At 42.1% G+C, this 21,844-nt stretch overlaps 1 protein-coding gene and 1 long non-coding RNA gene across 7 annotated transcripts; both read right to left on the bottom strand.

Moving 5' to 3' along the window:
- Positions 1-322: 322 nt before the first annotated feature.
- On the bottom strand, positions 323-15,561 carry LOC127543098 (hornerin-like). 6 transcript variants are annotated; one of them, XM_051969132.1, is made up of 9 exons: positions 8,548-15,561; positions 7,024-7,784; positions 6,220-6,769; positions 5,633-6,172; positions 4,831-5,193; positions 4,328-4,600; positions 4,138-4,227; positions 3,872-4,041; positions 323-1,321 (listed from the first exon to the last, which is right to left on the bottom strand). In XM_051969132.1, exons 3-6 carry the CDS (start codon positions 6,758-6,760, stop codon positions 4,365-4,367), a joined length of 1,680 nt encoding a protein of 559 aa, XP_051825092.1. In that variant the 5' UTR covers positions 6,761-6,769; positions 7,024-7,784; positions 8,548-15,561; the 3' UTR covers positions 323-1,321; positions 3,872-4,041; positions 4,138-4,227; positions 4,328-4,364. The 6 variants fall into 6 exon arrangements, with proteins under 6 accessions (XP_051825092.1, XP_051825088.1, XP_051825090.1 ...); XM_051969128.1 differs by adding an exon at positions 8,056-8,120 and having other exon boundaries at positions 4,831-6,769; XM_051969130.1 differs by having other exon boundaries at positions 4,831-6,172; positions 6,242-6,769; positions 8,548-11,133.
- A 4,434-nt stretch (positions 15,562-19,995) lies between these two features.
- LOC127542682 (uncharacterized) lies at positions 19,996-21,009 on the bottom strand. Its single transcript, XR_007948784.1, has 2 exons — positions 20,317-21,009; positions 19,996-20,210 (listed from the first exon to the last, which is right to left on the bottom strand). It is a non-coding gene; the product is annotated as an uncharacterized LOC127542682 (long non-coding RNA).
- Between the last annotated feature and the right edge of the window lie 835 nt (positions 21,010-21,844).

The raw sequence follows: 21,844 nt of genomic DNA, 5'->3' as shown, positions 1-21,844 counted from the left end.
ATGAGGGGGGAAGGAGAGAAACACACAGCCAGAGAGACAAACAGAGACAGAGACTCGGAGAGGCAGAGACAGAGACCGAACAGATGTTCACTCCTCTCTCCTTCCTTTCTGGAAGCAGTAGTCTCATTTCTTGCGTCAGAGAGATGGACAGAGTATCACTTAGGTCTTGTTCTATCTGCTGTTTCCAAGTGGCTCCTTTACCCCTATTTTCTTTGTCTCTCCCAAAAGGGCACCTTCTGATTCTGTCTTTTGGTCATTACTTCACTATAGTCTTCTTGGTTTAATCCAGGAAGTGAAACAGATAATGAACAAGAAGCATTCATGTTTTTCAATCATACTTTATTTTTTCCAAATAATATTATTTCCATAATATTAATTTTTCCATAATTTATTTTTTACATGTAAAAACAATTTTTACATTTATTTTAAAAAACATTTTGAGTTCAATACTTTTCTCTTTCCTGCCATCATCCATAAATAAGCCATCATATATATTATATATTTGCCATAATGTAAAACATATTTCCATAATAGTTCTAACATGAAATGAGAGGAAAAAAGGGAAAAATTTGAAAAAAAAAACCCATGAAAATAATGTGCTTTGATCTGTTTTCAGACTCCATATGGTCTTTCTCTGGATGTGCATTGCACTTTTCATCATGAACCTTTTGGAATCATCTTGGATCAGTCTTGTACAGAAGAGCTAAGTCAATCTTAGCTTATTATTGCACAGTGTTGCAATGGGACATGTGGACAATGTTCTCCTGCTTCTGCTCACTTTACTCAACATCAGTTTGTGTAAGTCTTTCCAAGTTTTTTTTTTTTAAATCTGTCTTTTCATTTCTTCCCCCTCTCCATAATTCAATATTTTGTTTTTCCCCAATTACATTAAAAACAATTTTATCAATCTTTTTTTTCAAATCCCGAGTTCTAAATTTCCCTCCTCCCCCTTTTCATCGAAAAGGCAAACAATTTGAAATGTCATACACGTGTGATAACGAAAAACACATTTCCACATAAGTCACATTTTGAAAGAGAATACAGACAAAAATAACTCCAGAAAAATAAAGAAAAAGTATCTTCAATCTCCTTTCAGGCTCAGTTCTTTCTCTGGAGATGCACAGCTTTACTTTTCACCATAAATCCTTCAGAACTGTTTTGGATCATGGTATTGCCGAGAATAGTTCAGTTGTTTGCAGTAGGTCATCATAAAATGTTGCTGTTAACTGTGTACAATGTTTTTCTGGTTCTGCCTATTTCACTTTGCATAAATTCACGAAAGTCTTTTCCTGTTCTTTTCAGAGCATCCTGCTTGTCATTTCTGAAATCAGAATAGTATACCATCACAATCATCTATAACAACTTGTTCAGCCATTCTTCAATTGTGGGACATCCCCTCACTTTCCAACTCTTTGCCACCACTAAAAACTGTTACAAACATTTTTGTTTTATTAAAATCTCTTTGGGATACAGCCCCAATAGTGGTACTGCTTGATCAAAGCCCACATATGCATGGTTTTATGTCTTTGGGTATAGTTCCAGAATGGCTGAACCACATACAACTTCATCAACTGTATTAATTTAACGTTATAATTTTCCCACATCCCCTCCAACATTTGCCATTTCCCTTTTCTGTAACATAAGCCAATCTGGTAGGTGGTAGCTCAGTGTTGCTTGAATTCTCATTTCTCTAATCTATAGTCATTTAGAGCATTTTCCCCCTATGATTATATGTTTTGATTACTTTGTCTAAAAACTGCCCATTCATATACTTTGACCATTGAGCAATGGAGGAATTGCCCTTATTTCTATAAATTTTGACTCGATTTTTTTAAATATTTGAGAGATTAGGTGTTTATCAGAGAAACTTGCAAAAACATTTTTCAGTTATGAGATCACCAACTATGTATTTCCCTCCACTCTATTTTTTTTTTTTTGCTTTTACCTACTCTCTCTTTTTTCATAATGTCCATTCTCAAAAATTTCTTGTTTTTGATTTATCTCAATCTGCCCTTCCTTCTTGTATCAGTCCTCTTACCCCCTTCTCTTATCCCATTCCCCTCCTACTTTGCTGTATGGTTTGTACACCCAACTGATTGTGTATGTTATTTCCTCTTTAAGCGTTTTTTTTTCTTTTTTAAAGCCGATCCTGAGTTTCACATGCTTTCCCCCTTACCTCCCCCATCTTCCCTTCTACTGTATCTTTTGTCAGATAATTTATCCCATTCTAACTTTCCTTTCCCCTCCTCCCCCCGGTACATTCTTCTTTCTCACCCTTTTGTTTTTTAGATAATCACCTCATCAAATTCAACTCCACCTGTTTCCTCTGTCTGTGTATACTCCCTTCTAACAGCCTTAATAATGAGAAAAATTTTAAGATATACATGTATCATTTTCCACATGTAGAAATGTAAATAGTTTACTGAATCCCTTATGATTTTTTTTTTTTGGTTAGCCTTTTTATTCCTCTTTTGAGTCTTATATGTGAAAGTCAAATTTTCTATTCAGCTCTGGTCTTTTCATTAAGAAGGCTTGAAAGTTCTGTTTCACTGAATCTCCATTTTTTTTTACCTTTGATAGATTATACTCAGTTTTTCTGGACAGGTACTTGTTGGCTGTAATCCTAGCTCTTTTGTCATCTGGAATATCATATTTTAAGTCCTCTGATTTTTTAATGTAGAAATTGTTAAATCTTGTGTTATCCTGACTGTGACTCCATTATATTTGAACTGGGGAGACATTTTTACATCCAAAAGATCTGATAAAGGCCTCATTTCTAAAATATATATAAAATTGACTCAAATTTATAATTGTTCAAGCCATTCTCCAATTGATAAATGGTCAAAGGATATGAACAAACAATTTTCAGATGAAGAAATTGAAACTATTTGTAGCCATATGAAAAGGTGCTCCAAATCACTATTGATCAGAGAAATGCAAATCATGATAGTCAATTATATTTTTAAGGAGGTGTTTACTTATGTGAATTTTTATACTTCCTTTTCCATTTAACCTATCCTACATTTTAAGGAATAGTTTTTTCTTTTTCTAAGCTGACTTTTTTTCATGATACTCTTGCATCATGCTCATTTTTCTTCCCAGTGTTTCCTTTACCCTTCCCCTTACCTGATTTTTTTTTTTTGTTGAGGCAATTGGGGTTCAGTGACTTGCCTAGGTCACACAGCTAGGAAGTGTTAAGTATCTGAGATCATATTTGAACTCAGGTCCTGCTGACTTCAGAGCCAGTGTTCTATCCACTGCGCCACCTAGCTGCCCCTACTTAACTGATTTTTAAAATCCTTTTTGAGCTCTTCCAAGAAGACCTTTTGGGCTTAAGACCAATCAAATTCCTCTTTGAGGCTTTACATGGAGATATTTTTGACACTGTTTTCCTTTTCTGAGTTTTTATTTTGATCTTCCCAGTTACCACAGTAGCTTTCTGTGGCAGGACTTTTTTTTTGCTCATTTCCCCCTATTTCATGACTTTTAAAGTTGAGCTTTGCACCCGGGAAACAGGGGTGAGGTCTCAAGTTTCTTGCCCTTGGGGAAAGGGGGTCTGGTCCCTGGCTTCCTATTCTGGGGTCTCCAAGCAGCCTTGCTAACTGCACTGGGGTGGCCTGGCCTAGTCACACACACCTGTTGTTCCCTGGGTTCTGGGGGGCCTGGCAATTTGTGTGCTGCACTGAGGCTGGGGACCTCACAGCTGTCCTATTGTGCCAATGGCTTGCTGAGTCAGTACCACAGGGCTATGGTTGCTGCGGGTAGGACCCTTCTGCTGGCTTGCCACGATACCACCTGTACTGGATTGTTCTCCCCTTTTAGCCACGTGAATAGTGCTTCTAAGATATCTTGAATTGCAAAACTGTTTTACCTTAACTTTTTGTGAGTTCTTTCACTCCAGAATTTTCTTAGAGGCTTGATTGAATGTTGTTTTGAGGGTAACCGAGGACAGTCCAGGCAACTTGCTGGTTTTTCTCTGTCATCTTTGAGAATCTTCCTCTGTGACCAGATCATCAGAAAAAGAGCCGGTTTTCTGGGGACCTTGGGAAGAAGTGCCACATTTTATTAAAAAGATGGCTGGTTAACACATAGAAAAGGGGATGATGAGAGAAAATATATATATATATATATATATACCATTTGCTGTGGTCCTATTGGCCTGATCAGGACAAGAGGAAGAATCTTCTGTCTTGCTCACACATTGGCCATTTCTCCATAGTAGTTCTTCTAGAAGAGAGAAAGAGTCAGATACGTGTGAGAGACTCTATATCACCTAATAATTTCCTCCAAACTGGTGTCAAGGCCTCAGAATAGAGTCTCCCCATACCTGTCTTCTGGTAAACTCTTCACGGTTAGCCTTCTGCTCACTGCATTTGTTGGTGAGGGGAAAGAAGAAGAAAGGAAGCGAATCTTCTTCTTCCAGCCCTTCTCCTCCTTGCTGTCCTCCTATTGGTCTGATCCAGCAAAAGAGAGAATCTTCCCTTTGCTCCTCTCTCCCCTCTCTCATATGCTGGGACTATCTTTGCTAGAAAGAGAGCAGAAAGAAGCTTCTCTTTACCTCCCCCTCCTCGTTGTCTTCTTGAAGTAGGAGTGTTGCTTCCTGTGCCAGGGAGACAGAAAAGGTCTCATTGAGATCTCGTCACTTTTATCTGCTCTTTGGGCCCAGGGAAACAAAGAGGAATACCAACTTCTGTTCTGTGGGTCAGGTTCAGAGGGGAATCTCCCTATTCTCATTTTTCCTCTCCCCCCCCCTTTGGACATTATGTTAGTACAATTCTCTGGGCTGGGTCCAGGGAAAGAATGAGAATGTGAGAGGAGAAGAAAGAGTACCAAGAACTGAGGACGACTGAGGGTCACCGAGGACGACCACTGAGGCCCACCGACGATGACCAACAACCCCCAAGGACCACTGATGACGACTGAGGACGACCGATGACCCCTGAGAATCACCAAGGATCACTGAAGACAAGTGAAGATGACTGATGATACCCGAGGACCACCAAGGATGAGCGAGGACGACCGACGACACCTGAGGACTACTGACGACCCTCGAGGACCACCGAAGATGACCGACAACCCCTGAGGACCACCGAGTGAGGATGACCGACGACACCCTAGGACCACCAAGGACAACTGACGACACCCGAGGACTACCGAGGACCACCAAGGACAAGCGAGGACAACCGATGATGCCTGATGACCAAAAACTGAGGTTGACCGACGACCCCTGAGGACCACTGATGACCAAGGATGACTGAGGACCACTGAGGATGACCGAAAGCCCCTGAGACAAGTGAGGATGACTGATAACACCCGAGGACGACCAAGGACCACCGAGGACAAGCAAGGATGAGCGAGGACGATCAATGATGACCAACGACTGAAGACCGATGATCACCAGCAACCTATGAGAATGAGCTAGGACGAGCGAGGATGACCAACAACCAGCGAGGACAACTGACAATCTTTGAGGACGACCAAGGATGAGTAAGGACGACCGAGGACCCCCAAGGACGAGGGAGGACGACTGACAATGAGCAAGGATGAGCAAGGACGACTGACAATGACCGATGATGACCGATGACCCTCGATGACCGATAACCCTCGACAATCCCAACGATGACCGACGAGCCTTGACGATGACCGACAACCCTCGACGATCCCGACGACCCCCGACAACGACCAATGACCCTCGATGACCGACAACCCTCGACGATCCCGACGACGACCGACGACCCCCGATGACGACCGATGACCGACAACCCTCGACGATCCCGACGACGACCGACGACCCCTGATGACGACCGATGACCCTCGATGACCGACAATCCTCGACGATCCCGACAGCGACTGACGACCCCCGATGACCCTCGATGATCCCGGCGACGACCGACGACCCCCGACGATGACCGACGACCCTCGATGACCGAGACCCTCGACGATCCTGACGACGACCGACGACCTCCGACGGCCCTCGATGACCGACAACCCTCGACGATCCCGACGACGACCGACGACCCCCGACGACGACCGACAACGACCCTCGATGACCGACGACCCTCAACGATCCCGACGATGACCGACGACCCCCGACGACGACCGACAACGACCCTCGATGACCGACGACCCTCGACGATCCCGACGACGACCCTCGACGATCCCGACGACGACCCTCGACGACCCTCGACGATCCCGACGACGACCCTCGACGATCCCGACGACGACCCTCGACGATCCCGACGACGACCCTCGACGATCCCGACGACGACCCTCGACGATCCCGACGACGACCCTCGACGATCCTCGATGATCCCGATGACGACCCTCGACGATCCCGACGATGACCGACGACCCCCGACGGCGACCGATGACCCTCGATGACCGACAACCCTCGACGATCCCGACGATGACCGATGACCCCCGACAACAACCGACGACGACTGATGGCCCTCGACAACCAACGACCCTCGACGATCCCGATGACCGATGATGACAGATGACCCCCGACGATGACCGATGACCCCTGATGACGACCAACGACTCCTGACGACGACCGATGACCCTCGATGACAATCGATGACCCTCGATGACCAACAGACCCCCGACGAAGACTGATGATGACGATGATCAACGAGCCCCGATGATGACTGCTGATGACAATCGACAACTGATGAACCTCGACCATGACCAACGATGACCTACGACCACGACCGACCACCTCTGACAACGATGACCGATGATGACCGACAACACCAACCATGACTAAAAACTGAAGAGCAGGAAGAGGGGGAGAAGGGGGAGAGGGAGACAGAAAGAAAGAAGAGTCTTCCTTTTCCAGCAGGTCATCTTCTTGCTGTTGTCCCATTGGTCTGACTCAGGAAAAAAGAAGCTCCTCCACCATTCATATGTCTGCTATACCTTGATGAATGAGAAAGAAAAAAAGAAATATGGGTGAGAGACTCTTTACCTCCTCATGTTTTCAATCTGTGACAAGGCCAAGAAATAAAGAGCGTCTCCCCATACCTGTTTTATGGTTCTCCCTCCGCAGTCAGGCTTCTGTTAGCTGGCTCTTCCAGAGAGGGGGGGAAGAGGAGCACAAAAGGAGCTAGAGCCCCTTCTCCTCTTCCAGCCCCTTCTCCTTGTGGTTCTCCTATTGGTGTTGCCCTGAAAAATACAATATTTCCCTTTCCCCCTCCCCATTTTCATGTGCTGGTCACATCTTTGCCGTCAAGGGAGGGAGAGTGAGCACATGGAAGTTTCTCTCTCCCTCCCTTCTGGATGTCTTCCAGTTGTGGCAGTCTTGCTTCCTGGGCCAGAGATACAGAGAGGGTCTTCTGTTGGGTCTTCATTTGATCGCCTCTTTCGAGCCAGGGAAACAAAGAGGAGCTTCATCAACCCCTGTTCCATCTGTCAGGTCCAGGGGAGCGCCTCCTCATTCTCTCTCTCTCCCTGTTTTGGATATCACTTTATGGCAATCCTCTTCATGGATCCAGGGAGAGAATGAGAGAATGAAACGGAGATGCAGACACAGATAGAATCTTCTTCTTCTTGATAGTCATCTTCTTGCTGTGGTCCCACTGTTTTGACTCTGAAAAAAAAAAAAAGAATCTTCCCCCTAGCTCTCCCTCCCCCATACTTACACCCTGGTCATCTCCATGCTGGAGAGAGCAAGAGAGGAAAGAAAAGTTCCTCTCTTCCTCCCTCCTGGTTGTCTTTTGGTTGTGGCAGTCTTGCTTCTTGGGCCAGGGATACATTAAGGGTCTCTGTTGGGTTTGTCCTTCAACCTGGTGGAATAAGAGATTATAATAAAGAGGGATGGCTGATACCCACGTCATCCTGTTTTTCAGACCCAAGGGGGACATTTCCTGATTCTCTCTCTTTTCTGGACTTCTCTTTACTATAGTCATGTTGGCTGGATCCAATGAAGAAGGAATAAGGAAAAGAAAGAGATGGATCAGAGACTTTTCCCCCTCTCATAATTTCCTTCAATATGGTGAGAAGGCCCCAAAATAAAGAAGGTTTTCCCATTCCTGCCTTTTGGTATTTTTCTCTCACTCAGACTTTTGCTAGTCGAGCTTTCCAGTGGGAAGAAGACGAAATGCAAGTCGGAGACAGAGAGTCTGGGACAGACAAAAAGAAATAGAAACAGAGAGATGCTGTCTCTCTATCTGCAAAGAAACTGGTTGTTTCCTTGCAGCAATCTTGCTGGCTAGGCTCAAGGAAACAATGAGTTCTTTCCCAACCATTCCTTTCTGCCCTTTTGGATGGACCAAGGTAAAAACCTTGGTCTCTATTACTTTTCTCATTGACTGAGCAGACCCAGTTCAGCTTAGGAAGAACACATTCATGGGGAAATGGGTAGGATAGCAATGGGAGAGAGTTAATGCGAGTCTCCCCAGTCCCATAATTCTAGTTATTTCTATGAATCTTGTGCCAAGGCACAAGAAGAAAGTCTCACTGCTATCTCGCCTCTGGTTTTCTTCTTCATGCCAGGGTTCTATCACTGTGTTGAGGGATGGAGGGAGAAAGATAAGTACTTCCTCTTACCTCCTCACTGATTGTCTCCACTAAGAAAGATGGAAACAGACGTCCTCCTTGTCTTCTCATCTTTTCTTGGGCCTTCTGGCTGGCTTCAGGGACAGAAGAAGTGTTTCCACTCACTCCTGTCCCTCTGGTCAGACCTAGGAGGCGTGCTGATTCCCCTTCTTTTTTCTAGACATCTCTAGTCTTGTTGGCTGGATCCAGGAGGAGAGAGAAAGAGAGAAAGAAAGAGGGAACGAGGGAGACAGTATCTCCCTCTTTCCCAGCTGGTCATCTTCCTGCTCTGGTGCTGCTGGCCTCATTCTGGAAAAGAGAAAGCGAGTCTTCTCTCCCACCCCTCACCCTCACCCCAATTGTTCATCTCTTTGTTGTGGTCCTGTTGGCCATGCAGGGAGAAGCAGGGAGAGTCAGAGGAAGAGTGAGAAAGAATCATCAGTTTCTCTGTCATTCTGTTGGCTGGTTCGAGGGGAAAAAAGTTTTCTTTCCCTCAGCTCTTCTTCTTCTTGCTGTGGTCCCCCTGACCTTACTCTGGAAAGCAGAAAAAGAAAGAATTTCTTCCCTCCAGCCCCAGTCCCACCCCTTGCTTCCAGTTCTGGTCTTTTACACTTCTCAGCTATGGGCCTGCTGGCCTGGCCTGGGGAGAGAGTATCTCAATCCCCCTTTGTTTTTCAAAAGTGGCTTTATTCTGAACTTAAAACACCCAAAATAACAGTGGATTCCATATGAAATCACAAACCTCAATTTCTTGCTTCTTGCTTTTAAAAAAATATATATATGATAAATTTCAAACAAAATAAATTCACACAGTAGCCCCGCCCCCTATGCCAATCTACCTGTTCTTTCCTCACTTTCTTGCATATCCTTTCTTCCTTTTTATTCTTTGTTGGTTTTTTATCTGCATCTGCCCTTCTCTCAATTAATCTCTAATAACACAATTTATATGGTGCTTTAAGACCTTCAAAGAGGAGAGAAAATTCTGGGAAGATGGTGGAGATCAGAAAATTCCAAGCTCTCTAGTTTCCCCCACACATAAACAAAACAAAATTGTGCTCAGAGGGATTGTAGACTGGTGAAAAACGTGATTTGGGGCAGACTAGTGATCTTCTTAAGAAGATCTGAAAAAAGAGGGAAGATTGAGGGAGGTATTCATCAGAAACAAAACACTAATGAGGAGGAAAAGGGTTAAAGGAGAGAGAAAAGTATACCTTGGAAAAAATAGGAAGGTGGGAAATACAGAATTAGTCATTTAAACTGTGAATGTGAATGGGATGAACTCTCCCATAAAATGGAAGCAGATATCAGAGTAGATTAAAAGCCAGAATCCCAAAATATGTTATTTACAAGAAACACATTTGAAGCAGAGATACATAATACAAAATCTATCATGCTTCAGCTGAAGTAAAAAAAAAAGCAGAGGCAGCAATCTTGATCTCAGATCAAACAAAAGGAAAAATAGATTTAATTAAAAGAGATAAAGAAGGAAACTATATCTTGCTAAAGGGTACCATAGATAATGAAACAATATCAATATTAAACATATATGCACCAAGTGGTATAGCATCTAAATTCCTAAAGGAGAAGTTAAGAGAGCTGCAAGAAGAAATAGACAGCAAAACTATACTATTAGGGGATCTCAACCTTGCCCTCTCAGAATTAGATAAATTGAACAATAAAATAAGTAAGAAAGAAGTTAAGGAGAATAGAATTTTAGTAAAATTAGGTATGATAGACCCTTGGAGAAAATTGAATGGGGATAGAAAGGAGCATACTATTTTTTGCTCAGTAGTATACAGCACCTATACAAAAATTGACCATAAATTGGGGTACAAAAACTTCACAATGAAATGCAGAAGGACAGAAATAGTGAAGAAATCATGATGCAATCAAAATTATATTCAAAAAGAACCAAGGAAAGTGAGACTAAAAGTGAATTGGAAAGTTGATGTCCAATAGTAAGATGACTGATTTCACTTCACCCACTACTAATATAATTTATGGTTTGTTTGTTTTTTAACGTGAAATTTGAGATGTCAGCAATGTTAAACAAGATCATATTCTTTCCTTACTCAATACTCTTCCTCCATTAAAATGTGGGCTGATTGTATTGGCCTTATATGTATGTTATAACTATATTTATAAAAGTTACAAGAGCTACTTGTTTCATTGAAAAAGTTGTCTGATTTACTTCTTTTCAATTAAACCTGTGATTTAAACAGACAAAACAAACAAAAAAAGTGAATTGGAATTTAAATATTCTAATCCTAAAGAATGAGTGGGTGAAACAACAAATCATGAGAAACAGCCAATAATTTCACCCAAGAGAATGACAATAACGAGACAATACACCAAAACTTATGGTAAGCAGCCAAAGCAGTTATTAGGACAATTTTTTAAAATCTTTATATGCTTACTTGAATAAAATCAAGAAAAAGAAGATCACTGAATTGGGCATGCTATTTAAAAAGAACAAATTAAAAACTTCCAATTAAATACCAAATTAGAAAATTTGAAAATCAAAGGAGAGATTAATAAAATTGAAAGAAAATTATTGAATTAATTAATAAAACTAAGAGTTGGTTTTCTGAAAGAAAAATAGATAAACCTTTGGTTAATTTTTTTAGAAAAAAGAAAGAAAACCAAATTACTTGTATCAAAAATGAAAATCTTATCACCGATGAAGAAAAAATTAAAGCAATTATTAGGAGTTATTTTGGTCGACTGTATGCCAATAAATCTGATAATCTAAGTGAAATGGATGAATACCTCCAAAATTATAGATTGCTCAGATTAATAGACAAGGAAATAATTACTTAAATAGTTCTATTTTAGAAAAAGAAATTGAACAAGCCATTAATGAATTCCCTAAGAAAAAATCTGCAGGGCCAGATAAATTTAAAAGTGAATTCTACCAAATATTAAAAAAGTTAAATTCCAATATTATTCAAACTTTGTGGAAAAATAGGGGAAGGAGAAGTCCTATCAAATTTCTTTTATGCCACAGATATGTGCTGATAGCTAAAGAAGGAAAGGCCAAAACAGAGAAGGAAAATTAGAGGCCAATTTCCCTAATAAATATTGATGTAAAAATTAGCAAAAAGATAACAGCAACTTATCATACCAGGATAATACATTATGACCCAGTAAGATTTGTACCAAGATTGCAGGGCTGGTTCAATATCGGGAAAGCTATCAGCACAATTGACCATATCAAAAACCAAACTAACAGAAATCATATGATTATATCAATAAGTGTAGAAAAAGCATTTGGCAAAATATAACATCTATTCTTATTAAAAACATTAAAGAATATAGGAATAAATGGAGTTTTCCTAAAATCATTAGTAGCATGAGGACTGTCATCTAGGGCTAGAGCATTCCCTGTGGGCTCATTTCAGCCTCACTTCATCCTAACCACCTTCTACAAAATAGGATTCCTGTCTCCCTTCACAAACCTCACATTGTCTCATTGTCTCCATTCATTTCTCTGTTACTGCAGCATGTTCTTGCATAATATGTCTCCTTTTCCTGGACCCTGCTCCAAACTGTCTCTCACTCTCAACTATTTCTCACTCTTCTTCCATTCAGGGAACCAAGTGGCAAACAGCTTGTTTTCCTTTCAGGTACCTTTCAAAGTGCAAATTGCTCCATGGACAACTGCCATTCACTACAGTACACCTCTCAATGTCTAGGTCTCTCCTTGCTTGCCCACTCTAGCCAAGCATTTCTCTCTTCACAGCCTCCAGCTATCCACAGGCTCTCCATCTATCCACTTCTCATTGGCTACCAATACCTCACCCACTCATCTCTATCTGTCCTGCTCCATCTTCCATTCAACCCTTGAACTCAGGCTAGATTTTCCATGTCTCCATTTCTGCCCCCTTGGCACCATGGCTCCTTTCTGAAACCTTCTATCTCCTGCTGTGTCAATTTCGATATTCCTACACATAAATGATGCGCTTGGATTTTGTCCTCGAATTTCCTTCTCAACCAAGCCTTCTCTTCCGTTACTCCTCCCTATGGCTTCAACTCTCTTACTTAAGGACTCTCAACTCCTGCTTTCTATTCAGCCATACAATATTCAGGCAGTTGTTGCCTCCAATTATGGAGCTCTGGTTAACTATTTCTCCACACCTCAATGGGTGCATTTTGAGAAATTCACCTCTTCCTCCTGCTGTGCTTCCATCTCTCCATACCTTCTCCATCCATCCACTTCTCACTCAGTCCCTAGGCCCAAGCACTAATCATTTTTTCTCTGGCCTAGCCCTCCCATCTCACCATTTCCTTTCCCGTAACCTATTGAATATCTTCATCTTTGCCACAATTGGTCCCTTCTTCCCACATCAGACAATTTCTCCAGGCTCAGCCCTTGCAGAGAGCTTCATTCCCTCCTTTCATTAAAATGCCAAACCAGCATTTTTCCTAAAATATACCTTCTTTGGCTTACCTTCTCTCTTAAAGTTTTCCCTCTATTTTTTCATTCAAATCTCCATTAGCCTGACACTTCCTTTGCCCATGCGTCCATCCCTTACTCCATTTGCTCCACACACAGATCTCCTTTTACTACCATTTGGCTCTCAATGCCTACGAGTCTCTCTCCCTGCAACTGTCTCTAGCAATTCACCTCTTCCTCTTGCCAGCTTTCTAATTGTCTCCATGCTCTCCAGCTAGCCACTTCTCATTCAACAGCTCTACCAAACAATTCATCTCTTCCTCTGAGGCCTGCTCCTTTCACTCGACAGTCTCTTTCAGTCAAGCTGTTTCCATGCCATCCTGTAGGACCCTCTGCTTCATTTCTACCTTGTCATTCTCCCCAGTTATGCTCCTACATTTCACCTGATTTCATTCCTTCTTGAACATCTGGAAGATCTGAATTAACCTCTTTCATTACACTTCTCTTTTTCTCAGACTCTGCTTCCACATGTCTCTCACTCAGTGGTTCCCTTCTACCACCTAAGTCTCAGAGAATGCCGTGTTCCCTTCATCCATCCCTATCAATCCCCACTTCTCCAGAAACAAATCAAAATTCAATATCCTTTCATACTCAGTCTATGGCCCTTTGGGCATTGCTCTCTAAGTGCCATTTAGAAAAAAAAATAAAGAACTTCTCCTGCTCTGCTCTTTTCTAGCTATTCCCCACACTCTGCATCTATCCTTCTACCCATCCAACCATCCATCCATCCATTTCTTACTCTCTCACAATGCCCAACCACTATTCAGTTCTTCTCTGGTCTTTCCATTCCATCTGGCCATCTCTTTTTTTCTAACCCTTTAAATGCTTTCATCTCTGCAAAGTTTGGTTCTGTCTCCTCTCTCTCTAAACTTTTTTTGTTTTCTGCCCTTGCCTGGGAATTAATTTTCTACTTTTTTTTTTGATTCTCTACTTCCGTTAAAATCCTAAACAAGCATTTTCCTAATAATATACTCATTCCTAGAGGAGTTCTCCCTCTATTCTTTCACTTAGACCTTTTTGCTGATAGTTCCTTTTCACATTCATCCATCTGCAACTTGAGTGCTCTATGCACAAATCTTCTTTCACTAAAATTTGTTTCTCAATTACTACTCTTCCTGTTCCTTTCTCTGGCAATTTGCTTCTTCCTGTATCTTTATTTCCCCTATATTTTTCTAACTATTCATATGCTCTTCTTTCTACCATTACTCAATCTTTTCTTTTGCACAGTCTCTTCCCATCTTGTCTTCTCCTTTCATTTGAGGATTCTCAGGGTGGGCTCATCTTTTTGCATATTTTTAGCTCTACCCTTCTCAGCCTTTTTTTATTTTCTAGCTTCATTTATTTAGATTTCTACATTCAGACATTTCTCATTTTTCTTCTATTCAGGAAAATTTAAGTCAAGATTTATATGACCTTTCACCTCTCTCTTAGATTCTCCTCTCATATGGCTCTCACTCTGTTCTTTTATTCAGGTTTGCAATTCTCAATCATCTCATTTTTCATTCATTCTTCTAGCAAATTCTTTATCTTTCCATCTACAGCTCCTTTTCACTGTATTTCACCTCTCAATATACTTTAACTTTCATTCAACTTTAACTCTAGGACTTTGCATTTTTCCTTCCCTTGCAATTCTGCTCTACATCTCGGTACCTTTCCAGCTATCCACATATTTTCTATTTCTCTTAATTCTTTATTAAACCATTCATATCCTTTTTTCTGGATTTCTCCTTTCATTCATTTGTTTTTTGATCTAGGTGTCTGTTTTCTTTTCCTCTATTACTCTGCTTCCTTTTACCTTTTATCTATCCTAATTTGTATTTCTACACTTTTGCACCTTATATAATTACATTATTTCTATTCAAAATTCTGTTCTATTCCAAGTTCTATTACTGTTTTCTGTTACATTACACCTCTCTTTTTCTTGAACTCTGCTCTTATATATCTCAGTGCACTATTCCTTTCAGACAGTCCTATCTCTGCCCGTTGCCATCTCTATTTTTAATTCTGTCAACTTTTCCATGCACAAATCTCCATTTCTTACAGTTCTCTCCACACATCAGTCTCTCAACATCTAGAATCTCAGCAATCTTGACTCATACTATATCTGTCTTTCACCATCATGTTTTCTCCACTTTTCAAACTTCTGAGTTGGTCTCTTCAATCCTTTAAAACTCACTACATGGGTCTCTTCAGTAATCTATGTTTGAATACCTAAGTATTTTTATCCATCCAACTTTATGCTCCCTTGTTTTCTTCAACCACCCATGATTCATCTTATATTACTTGACTTTCTAAAAACATCTTTCTTGATCTTTCTGTCTTACTCTGGAACACTTACACCATCTGTATTTCACGCATCATATTTCTCCCAGCCTTTATCACTTTTCACTTGGTCTTAGTATTCATCACAGGCCCTTCCTACAAGGGTCTAAGGGTCTTCTCTAATTTCTATTTATTTGAAAATGTCCATTCATTCATATTTTCACTTTCTTAATCTCTCCTACACCAGAATCTCACTTTTTCTCTTTTCATATCACCCATTTCTCAATCTATATATCCCTAGAGATTCCTTAGTGACTTACTAGGTCTCCACATTTATTCAGTCACACCCTCACATCCTATATGTCTCCACAAGATACTATTCTTCCTCTCTTTTTCTCGCTCTCTTCCTATCTCTCTCTTTCACTCTCTCTTTCTCTGTCTCTTCCACTCTATTTTCTCTCTCTTCCTCTCTCTCTCTCTCTGTCCTCCTCTCATCATTTCTCTCCCCACTCTGTCTTCTTCTTTTTCTCTCTCTTCCTCTATCTTCCCTTCTCTCTCTCTTCCTCTCTTTTTCTCTTCCCTCTCTCTCTTCCTCTCTCTCCCCCTTACTCTTTTTTCTCTCTTCTTCTCTCCCTGTCTCTCTTCCACTCTATTTTTCTCTCTCCCCACTCTTTCTCCTCCTCCTCTCTCTTCCTTTCTTTTTCCCTCTCCGTTTCTCTCCTTTTTTCTCTCTTCTTCTCTTTCTTCCACTATCTTTCTTTCTCTTCCACTCTCTTTCTCTCTCTCTCTCTTCTTCTTTTTTTCTCTCTCCTCTCTCTTCCACTCTTTTCTCTTTTTCTCTCTCTTACTCTCTATCCCCCTCTCTTTCCTCCTCTCTTCATCTCTCCTCTTCTCTTTTTCTCTGTCTCTCGTCCTCTCTGTTTCCCTCTCTCTTCCTCTCTTTTTCTTCTATTTTTTTCTTTCTCTTCCTCGCTTTTCCTCTCTTCTCCCTCTCTCTTTCTCCCCATCTCTCTCCCTTTTCTCCCTCTCTCTTGCTCTCTCTCTTTTCCTTTTTCCTCCCTCTTCCTGTCTTCCACTCTTTTTTTCTCTCTCCCTCTCTTTTTCTTCCTCTCTCCCTCTCTCTTTTCCACTAGTTTTTCTCTTTCTTTTTCTCACTGTCTCTTCCTATGTCTCTCTCTTCCACTCGCTTTCTTTCTGTCTTTTCACTTCATTTCTCTCTCTCTCACTCTCTCTGTCCTCCTCTCATCATTTTTCTCCTCCTCTTTCTCTCTTTCCTCCTGTTTTCATTTCTCTTCTCTTCTTTTTCTCTCTCCTCCACTCTCTCTTTTTTCTCTTCTTCTCTTTCACTCTATTTTTCTTTCTTTCTCACTTTCTTCCTCTCTCTTTCTACCTCTTTCCTCTCTCTCTCCACTCCTCTCTCTTCCTTTTTTCTCTCTCACTTCTTTTTCTCTCTCCCTCTCCTCCTTTTCTTTGTCTCTCTCCCCTTCTCTTCCACTATGTCTTTTTCTCTCTCTTTTTCCTTCTCCCTCTCTCTTCCCTTTTCCACTCTCTTCCTTTTTCTTTCCCTCTCCTCTCTTTTCCTCCCCCCTCTCTCTGTCTTCCTCTATTTTTCTCTCTCTTCCTCTATCTCTTTTCCTCCTCTCTGTGTCTCTTCCTCTCTTTTTCTCTTCCTCTCTTCCTCTTTTTCTCTCTTCTCCCCCACTCTTTCTTCTTCTTCTTCTCCTCTCTCTCTTCCCTTTTCCCTCTTGCTTCCTCTCTCTTCCCTTCTCTCTCCCCCTCTTTCATTCTCTATTTTTCTCTCTTTCCTTCTCTCTCTCTTCCCTCTTCTCCCTCTATTTCTCCCTTTCCCTCTCTCTTTCCTCATTTTCCTACTCTCTTTCTCTGTCTCTTCCTCTCTCTCTTCTACTTTTTTTCTCTCTCTCCCTTTCTCTTTTTCTCTCTCTCTCTCTATTTTCTCTCTCTTTCCTTCTCTTTTCTCTCTTCCACATTTTCTCTGTCTCTTCCTTTCTTTTTCTCTCGCTCTCTTCCTCTCTCTCTTCTCCACTGTCTATTTCTGTCTCTCTCTCTTCCGATCTCTCTCTTCCACTCTATTTTTCTCTTGCTCTCTTCTCCCCCCCCCCACTCTGTCTTCCTCTCTTCTTTTTCTCTCTCTCTCCTCTTTTTCTCTCTCTTCCTCTCTCTCTCTTCCGATCTCTCTCTTCCACTCTATTTTTTTCTCTCCTCCTCCCCCCTCTCTCTCTCTTCCTCTCTTCATTTCTCTCCTCTTTTTTCTCCCTCTTCCTCTCTCTTTCACTCTTTATTTTTCTCTCTCTTACCCCCTCCCTCTCTCACTTTCCTCCTCTCTTTCCTCCTCTTCCTCTTGCCTCCTCTCTTCATTTCTCTCCTCCTTTTCTCTCTCTTCCTCTATTTTTCTCTCCCCCTCTCTTCCACTTTTTCTCTCTCTCTCATTCTCTATCCCTCTCTCTCTTTCCTTCTCTCTCTCTTCCTTTCTTTCTCTTCCTCTCTTCATTTCTCTCCTTTTCTTTTTCTCTCTCTTCCTCTTTCCCTCTCTCTTGTTCCTTTTTTCTCTCTCTCTCTCTCTCCTCTCTCTCCCTCTCCCTCTCTTTTTCTTTTCCTTTTTCTCTCTCTCTTCCACTCTATTTTTCTCTCTCCCTCTTTTTTCTCCTCTCTCTCTTTTCCACTCTATTTTTCTCTCTCTTTCCTTCTCTCTCTCTTCCTCTTTTTCTCATTTCTTCCTATCTCTCTCTTCCACTCTCTCTTTCTCTGTCTCTTCCACTCTATTTTTCTCTCTCTTCCTCTCTCTCTCTCACTCTCTCTGTCCTCTTCTCATCATTTCTCTCCCCACTCTGTCTTCTTCTTTTTCTCTCTCTTCCTCTCTTTTTCTCTTCCTCTCTCCCCCTTACTCTTCTTCTCTCTCCCTGTCTCTCTCTCTTCCACTCTCTATTTTTCTCTCTCCCCCATCTTTCTCCTCCTCCTCTCTTCCTTTCTTTTTCCCTTTCTCTTCCTCTCTTTCTTTCCTCCTCTCTCTGTCCCCCCCCTCTCTCTTTCCTCCTCTCTTCCTCTCTCTCTTCCACTCTCTATTTTTTTCTCTCCTCCTCCCCCTCTTTCTCCCTTTCCTCTTCTCTTTTCTCTCCTTCTCTCTTTTTCTCTCTATTCCTCTCTTTTCTCCCCCTCCTTCTCCCCCCTCTCCCCCTCCTTTTCTCTCTCCTCTCTCTTCCTCTATTTATCTCTCTTTCTCTAGTTTCTCTCTCTTCCTCTATTTTTCCTTTTCTTCCTTTTCTCTCTTCCTCCTCTCTTTTTTTCTTTCTTTCTCTTCCTCTTTTCCTCTCTCTTCCTTCTCACTCTCTTCCACTCTCTATTTTTTCTGTCTTTCACACTATTTCTCGCTCTTTTCCTCTTTTCTCTCTCTCTTCCATTCTCTATTTTTCTCAGTCTCTTCCATTCTATTTTTCTCTCTCCTCTCTTTTCTCTCTCTCTCTTCCACTCTATTTTTATCTCTCTTTCTGCCCCCCCATCTCCCTTTCCTCCTCTCTTCATTTCTCTCCTCTCTTTTTCTCTCTCTTCCTCTTTTACTCTCTCTCTCTCTCTCTTCTCCCTCCTCCCCCCTCTCTCTTCCTCTTTGTCTCTTCCACTCTATTTTTTTTTCTCTCTTCCACTCTCTATTTTTCTCTCTTCCACTCTATTTTTCCTCTCTTCTACTCTCTTTTTCTCTCTCCCTTTCCTCCTCTCTTCATTTCTCTCCTCCTCCTCTCTCTCTCTTCCTTTCCTTTTCTCTCTCTTCTTCTCTGTTTCCCTCTCTCTCTCCCTCTCCCCCTTTCTCTCATCCCCCCTCTCTCTTCCACTTATATTTTCTCTCTTCCACATTATTCCTCTCTTTTTCTCTCTCTCTTCCTCCATCTCTCTCTCTCTTTCTCCTCTCCTCCTTTGTGTGTGTGTCTCTCTCTCCCTCCCTCCTCCCCTCCTCTTCCATTATCTTTTTCTCCCTCTATTCCTCTCTCTTTTCCCTCTTTCTCTTTCCCTCTGTCCTTACCTCCTCACACACTCTCTGTTCCACTCTATATTTCTCTTCCTTTCTTCTCTCTCTTTTCCTCTCTTTGTCTCTCTCTCTCTCTCCCTTCTTCTTATTCTCTCTTCCTCTATCTTTCCCTCTCTTTTTCTCTCCTCCTAGCTTTTCCTCTCTCCCTTCCTCACTTTATCTCTCTTCCTCTATCTCCCCCTCCCTCCCTCTCTCTCCCCCTTTCTTTTTCTCTTTCCCCTCTCCCTCTTCCTCTCTCTCCCTCTTCTTCTTACTCTCTTCCACTCTCTATTTTTTCTCTCTCTTCCACTCTCTATTTTTTCTCTCTCTTCCTCTTTTCCTCCTCCTCCTTCTCTCTCTCTCTCTCTCTCTCTCTCTCTCTCTCTCTCTCTTCCTCTCTCTCTCCCATTCTATTTTTTCTCTCTCTTCCACTCTTTATATTTCTCTCTCCTTTCTTCCTCTTTTTTCTCTCCTCCTCTCTTCCTCCCTCTTTTTTTCTTTTTCTCTCTTCCTCTCTTTCTTCCTCTTTTTCTCTCTCTTTCTCCTCTCTTTCATCTCTCTCTCTGTCTTCTCGTTTTTCCCTCTCTCTCTCCCCCCTCTCTTTTCCTCTCTCTTCTCCCCTCTTTTTCTCTTCTTCTGTATCTCTTCCTCTCTTTCCCCCTCTCTCTTCTTCTCTTTTTCTCTCTCTTTCCCTCTCTCCTCTCTCTCTCTTCCCCTCTCTCTCCTCTCTCTCTCTCTCTTCCTCCCTCTCTTCTTTTCTTTTTCTCTCTCCTTCTCTCTCTGTTTCTTCCTCTCTTTCTTTCTCTCTCTCATTCTCTGTGTTTCTTCCTCTCTCTCTTCCCCCTCTCTCTTTTTCTCTCTTCCTCTCTTTACCTCTCTCTTCCTCTGTCTCTCTTCTTCTCTCCCTCTGTGTATGTCTCTCTCTGTCTCTTCTCCCTCCCTCTCTCCTTTCTTCCTCTGTGTCTTTCTGTCTCTCTCTCTCTCCTTTCTGTCTCTCTACTTCTCTCTCTCCCTCTGTGTATGTCTCTCTGTGTCTCTTCTCCCTCACTCTCTTCCTTTCTTCCTCTGTGTCTTTCTGTCTCTCTTACTCTCCTCTCTCTCTAATCTCTCTTTCTCCCTCACTCTCCCTCTTCCACTATCTTTTTTCTATCTCTCTTCTCTCTCTCCTTCCCTCCTTCATACACATTCTCTCTTCCTCTCTCTCTTCCATGTGCTATATCTCTCTTCCTTTCTCCCTCTCCTCTCTCTCTTTTCCTCTCTCCGCTTTTTTTCTCTGTCTTCCCCCCCTCTCTCCTCTTTTTCTCTTTTTTTTTCTCTCTCTCCCTCTATCCCACCCCTCTCTCGTTCTCTCTCTCTCCATCTCTTTTTCTCTGTCTCTCTTTGTTTCTCTTCCTCTATCTCCCTCTCTCTTTTCCTCTCTCCCCCTGCCTCTCTCTCTCTTTTTTCTGTCTCTCTTCTTCCTTCTCTCTTTTTCTCTCTTCCTCACTCTCTCACCCTCTTTTCTGTCTCTCTTCCTCTCTCTATTCCACTCTATTTTTTCTCTCTCTCTCCCACTCTCTATATTTCTCTTCCCCCCTCTCTCTTTCTTACTGTCTCTCTCCTCTCTCTCTTCCTCCTCCTTCCTTTTCTCTCCCTCTCTCTTCCTTTCTCCCTCTCTTCCTCTTCTCTCCACTTTCTTTCTCTTCTCTCTCTCTCTTCTTCTCTCTTCCACTCTATTTTTTCTCTCTTTCTTCCATTCTCTCCCCCCATATTTCTCTTTCCTTCTCCCTCTCTCCCTCTATTTCTTTTTCTTTCTCTATCCCTCTCTCTCTTCCTTTTCCTCTTTTTCTCTCTCTCCCTCCCTCTCTATTCCTCTCTTTCTCCCCCCCTCTCCCTTTCTCCCTCTCTCTATTGCCCTTTCTCTTCCCCATTCTCTCTTTTTTCTTTCTCCTCTTTTTCTCTCTTCTTCTCTCTCCTCTTTTTTTCTTTTCCTCTCTCTTCTTTTCTTTTTCTCTCTATTTCTTTTCTCTCTCTTCTTCTCTCTCTCTCATTCTCCCTCTATCTTTCCCTCTCTCTTCTATTTTTCTCTTTCTTCCTCTTTTTTTTCTCTCTCTCCTCTTTCTCTCTTCCACTCTCTATTTCTCTCTCTCTCTCTCTCCCACTCTCTGTCTTCCCCTCTTTTGCTCTCTCTCCCACTCTGTCTTCCCCTCTCTTTTGCTCTCTCTCTCTTTCTTTTTCTTTCTTTTCTTTTTCTCTATTCCTCTCTTTCTTCCCCCTCTCTCTGTCTTCTGCTCTCTCTGTCTCCCTCTCTCTCTCTCTCCCTCTATCTTTCCTCCTCTCTCTTCTTCTCTCTCTCTCTCTTCCTCTTTCCCTCTCCCTCTCCTCTTCTCTCTCTCTTCTACTCTCCCTCTCTTCTCTTTTTCCTCTCTTTCTTCCTCCCTTCTCTCTCCACTCTCTATATTTCTCTCTTCCTCTCTCTTTTTTTTCTCTTTTTCCTTTCCCCCCTCTCTCTTCCCCCCCTCTCTTTCCCCCTCTTCTTTTTCTGTCTCTTCCTCTATCTTTCCTCTCTCTTCCTAGCTTTTCCTCTCTCTCTCCTC

This window comes from Antechinus flavipes, chromosome X (genome assembly GCF_016432865.1).
Source record: "Antechinus flavipes isolate AdamAnt ecotype Samford, QLD, Australia chromosome X, AdamAnt_v2, whole genome shotgun sequence".
NCBI classification, from domain to species: domain Eukaryota; kingdom Metazoa; phylum Chordata; class Mammalia; order Dasyuromorphia; family Dasyuridae; genus Antechinus; species Antechinus flavipes.
This window is presented reverse-complemented; position numbering and strand designations above follow the sequence as displayed.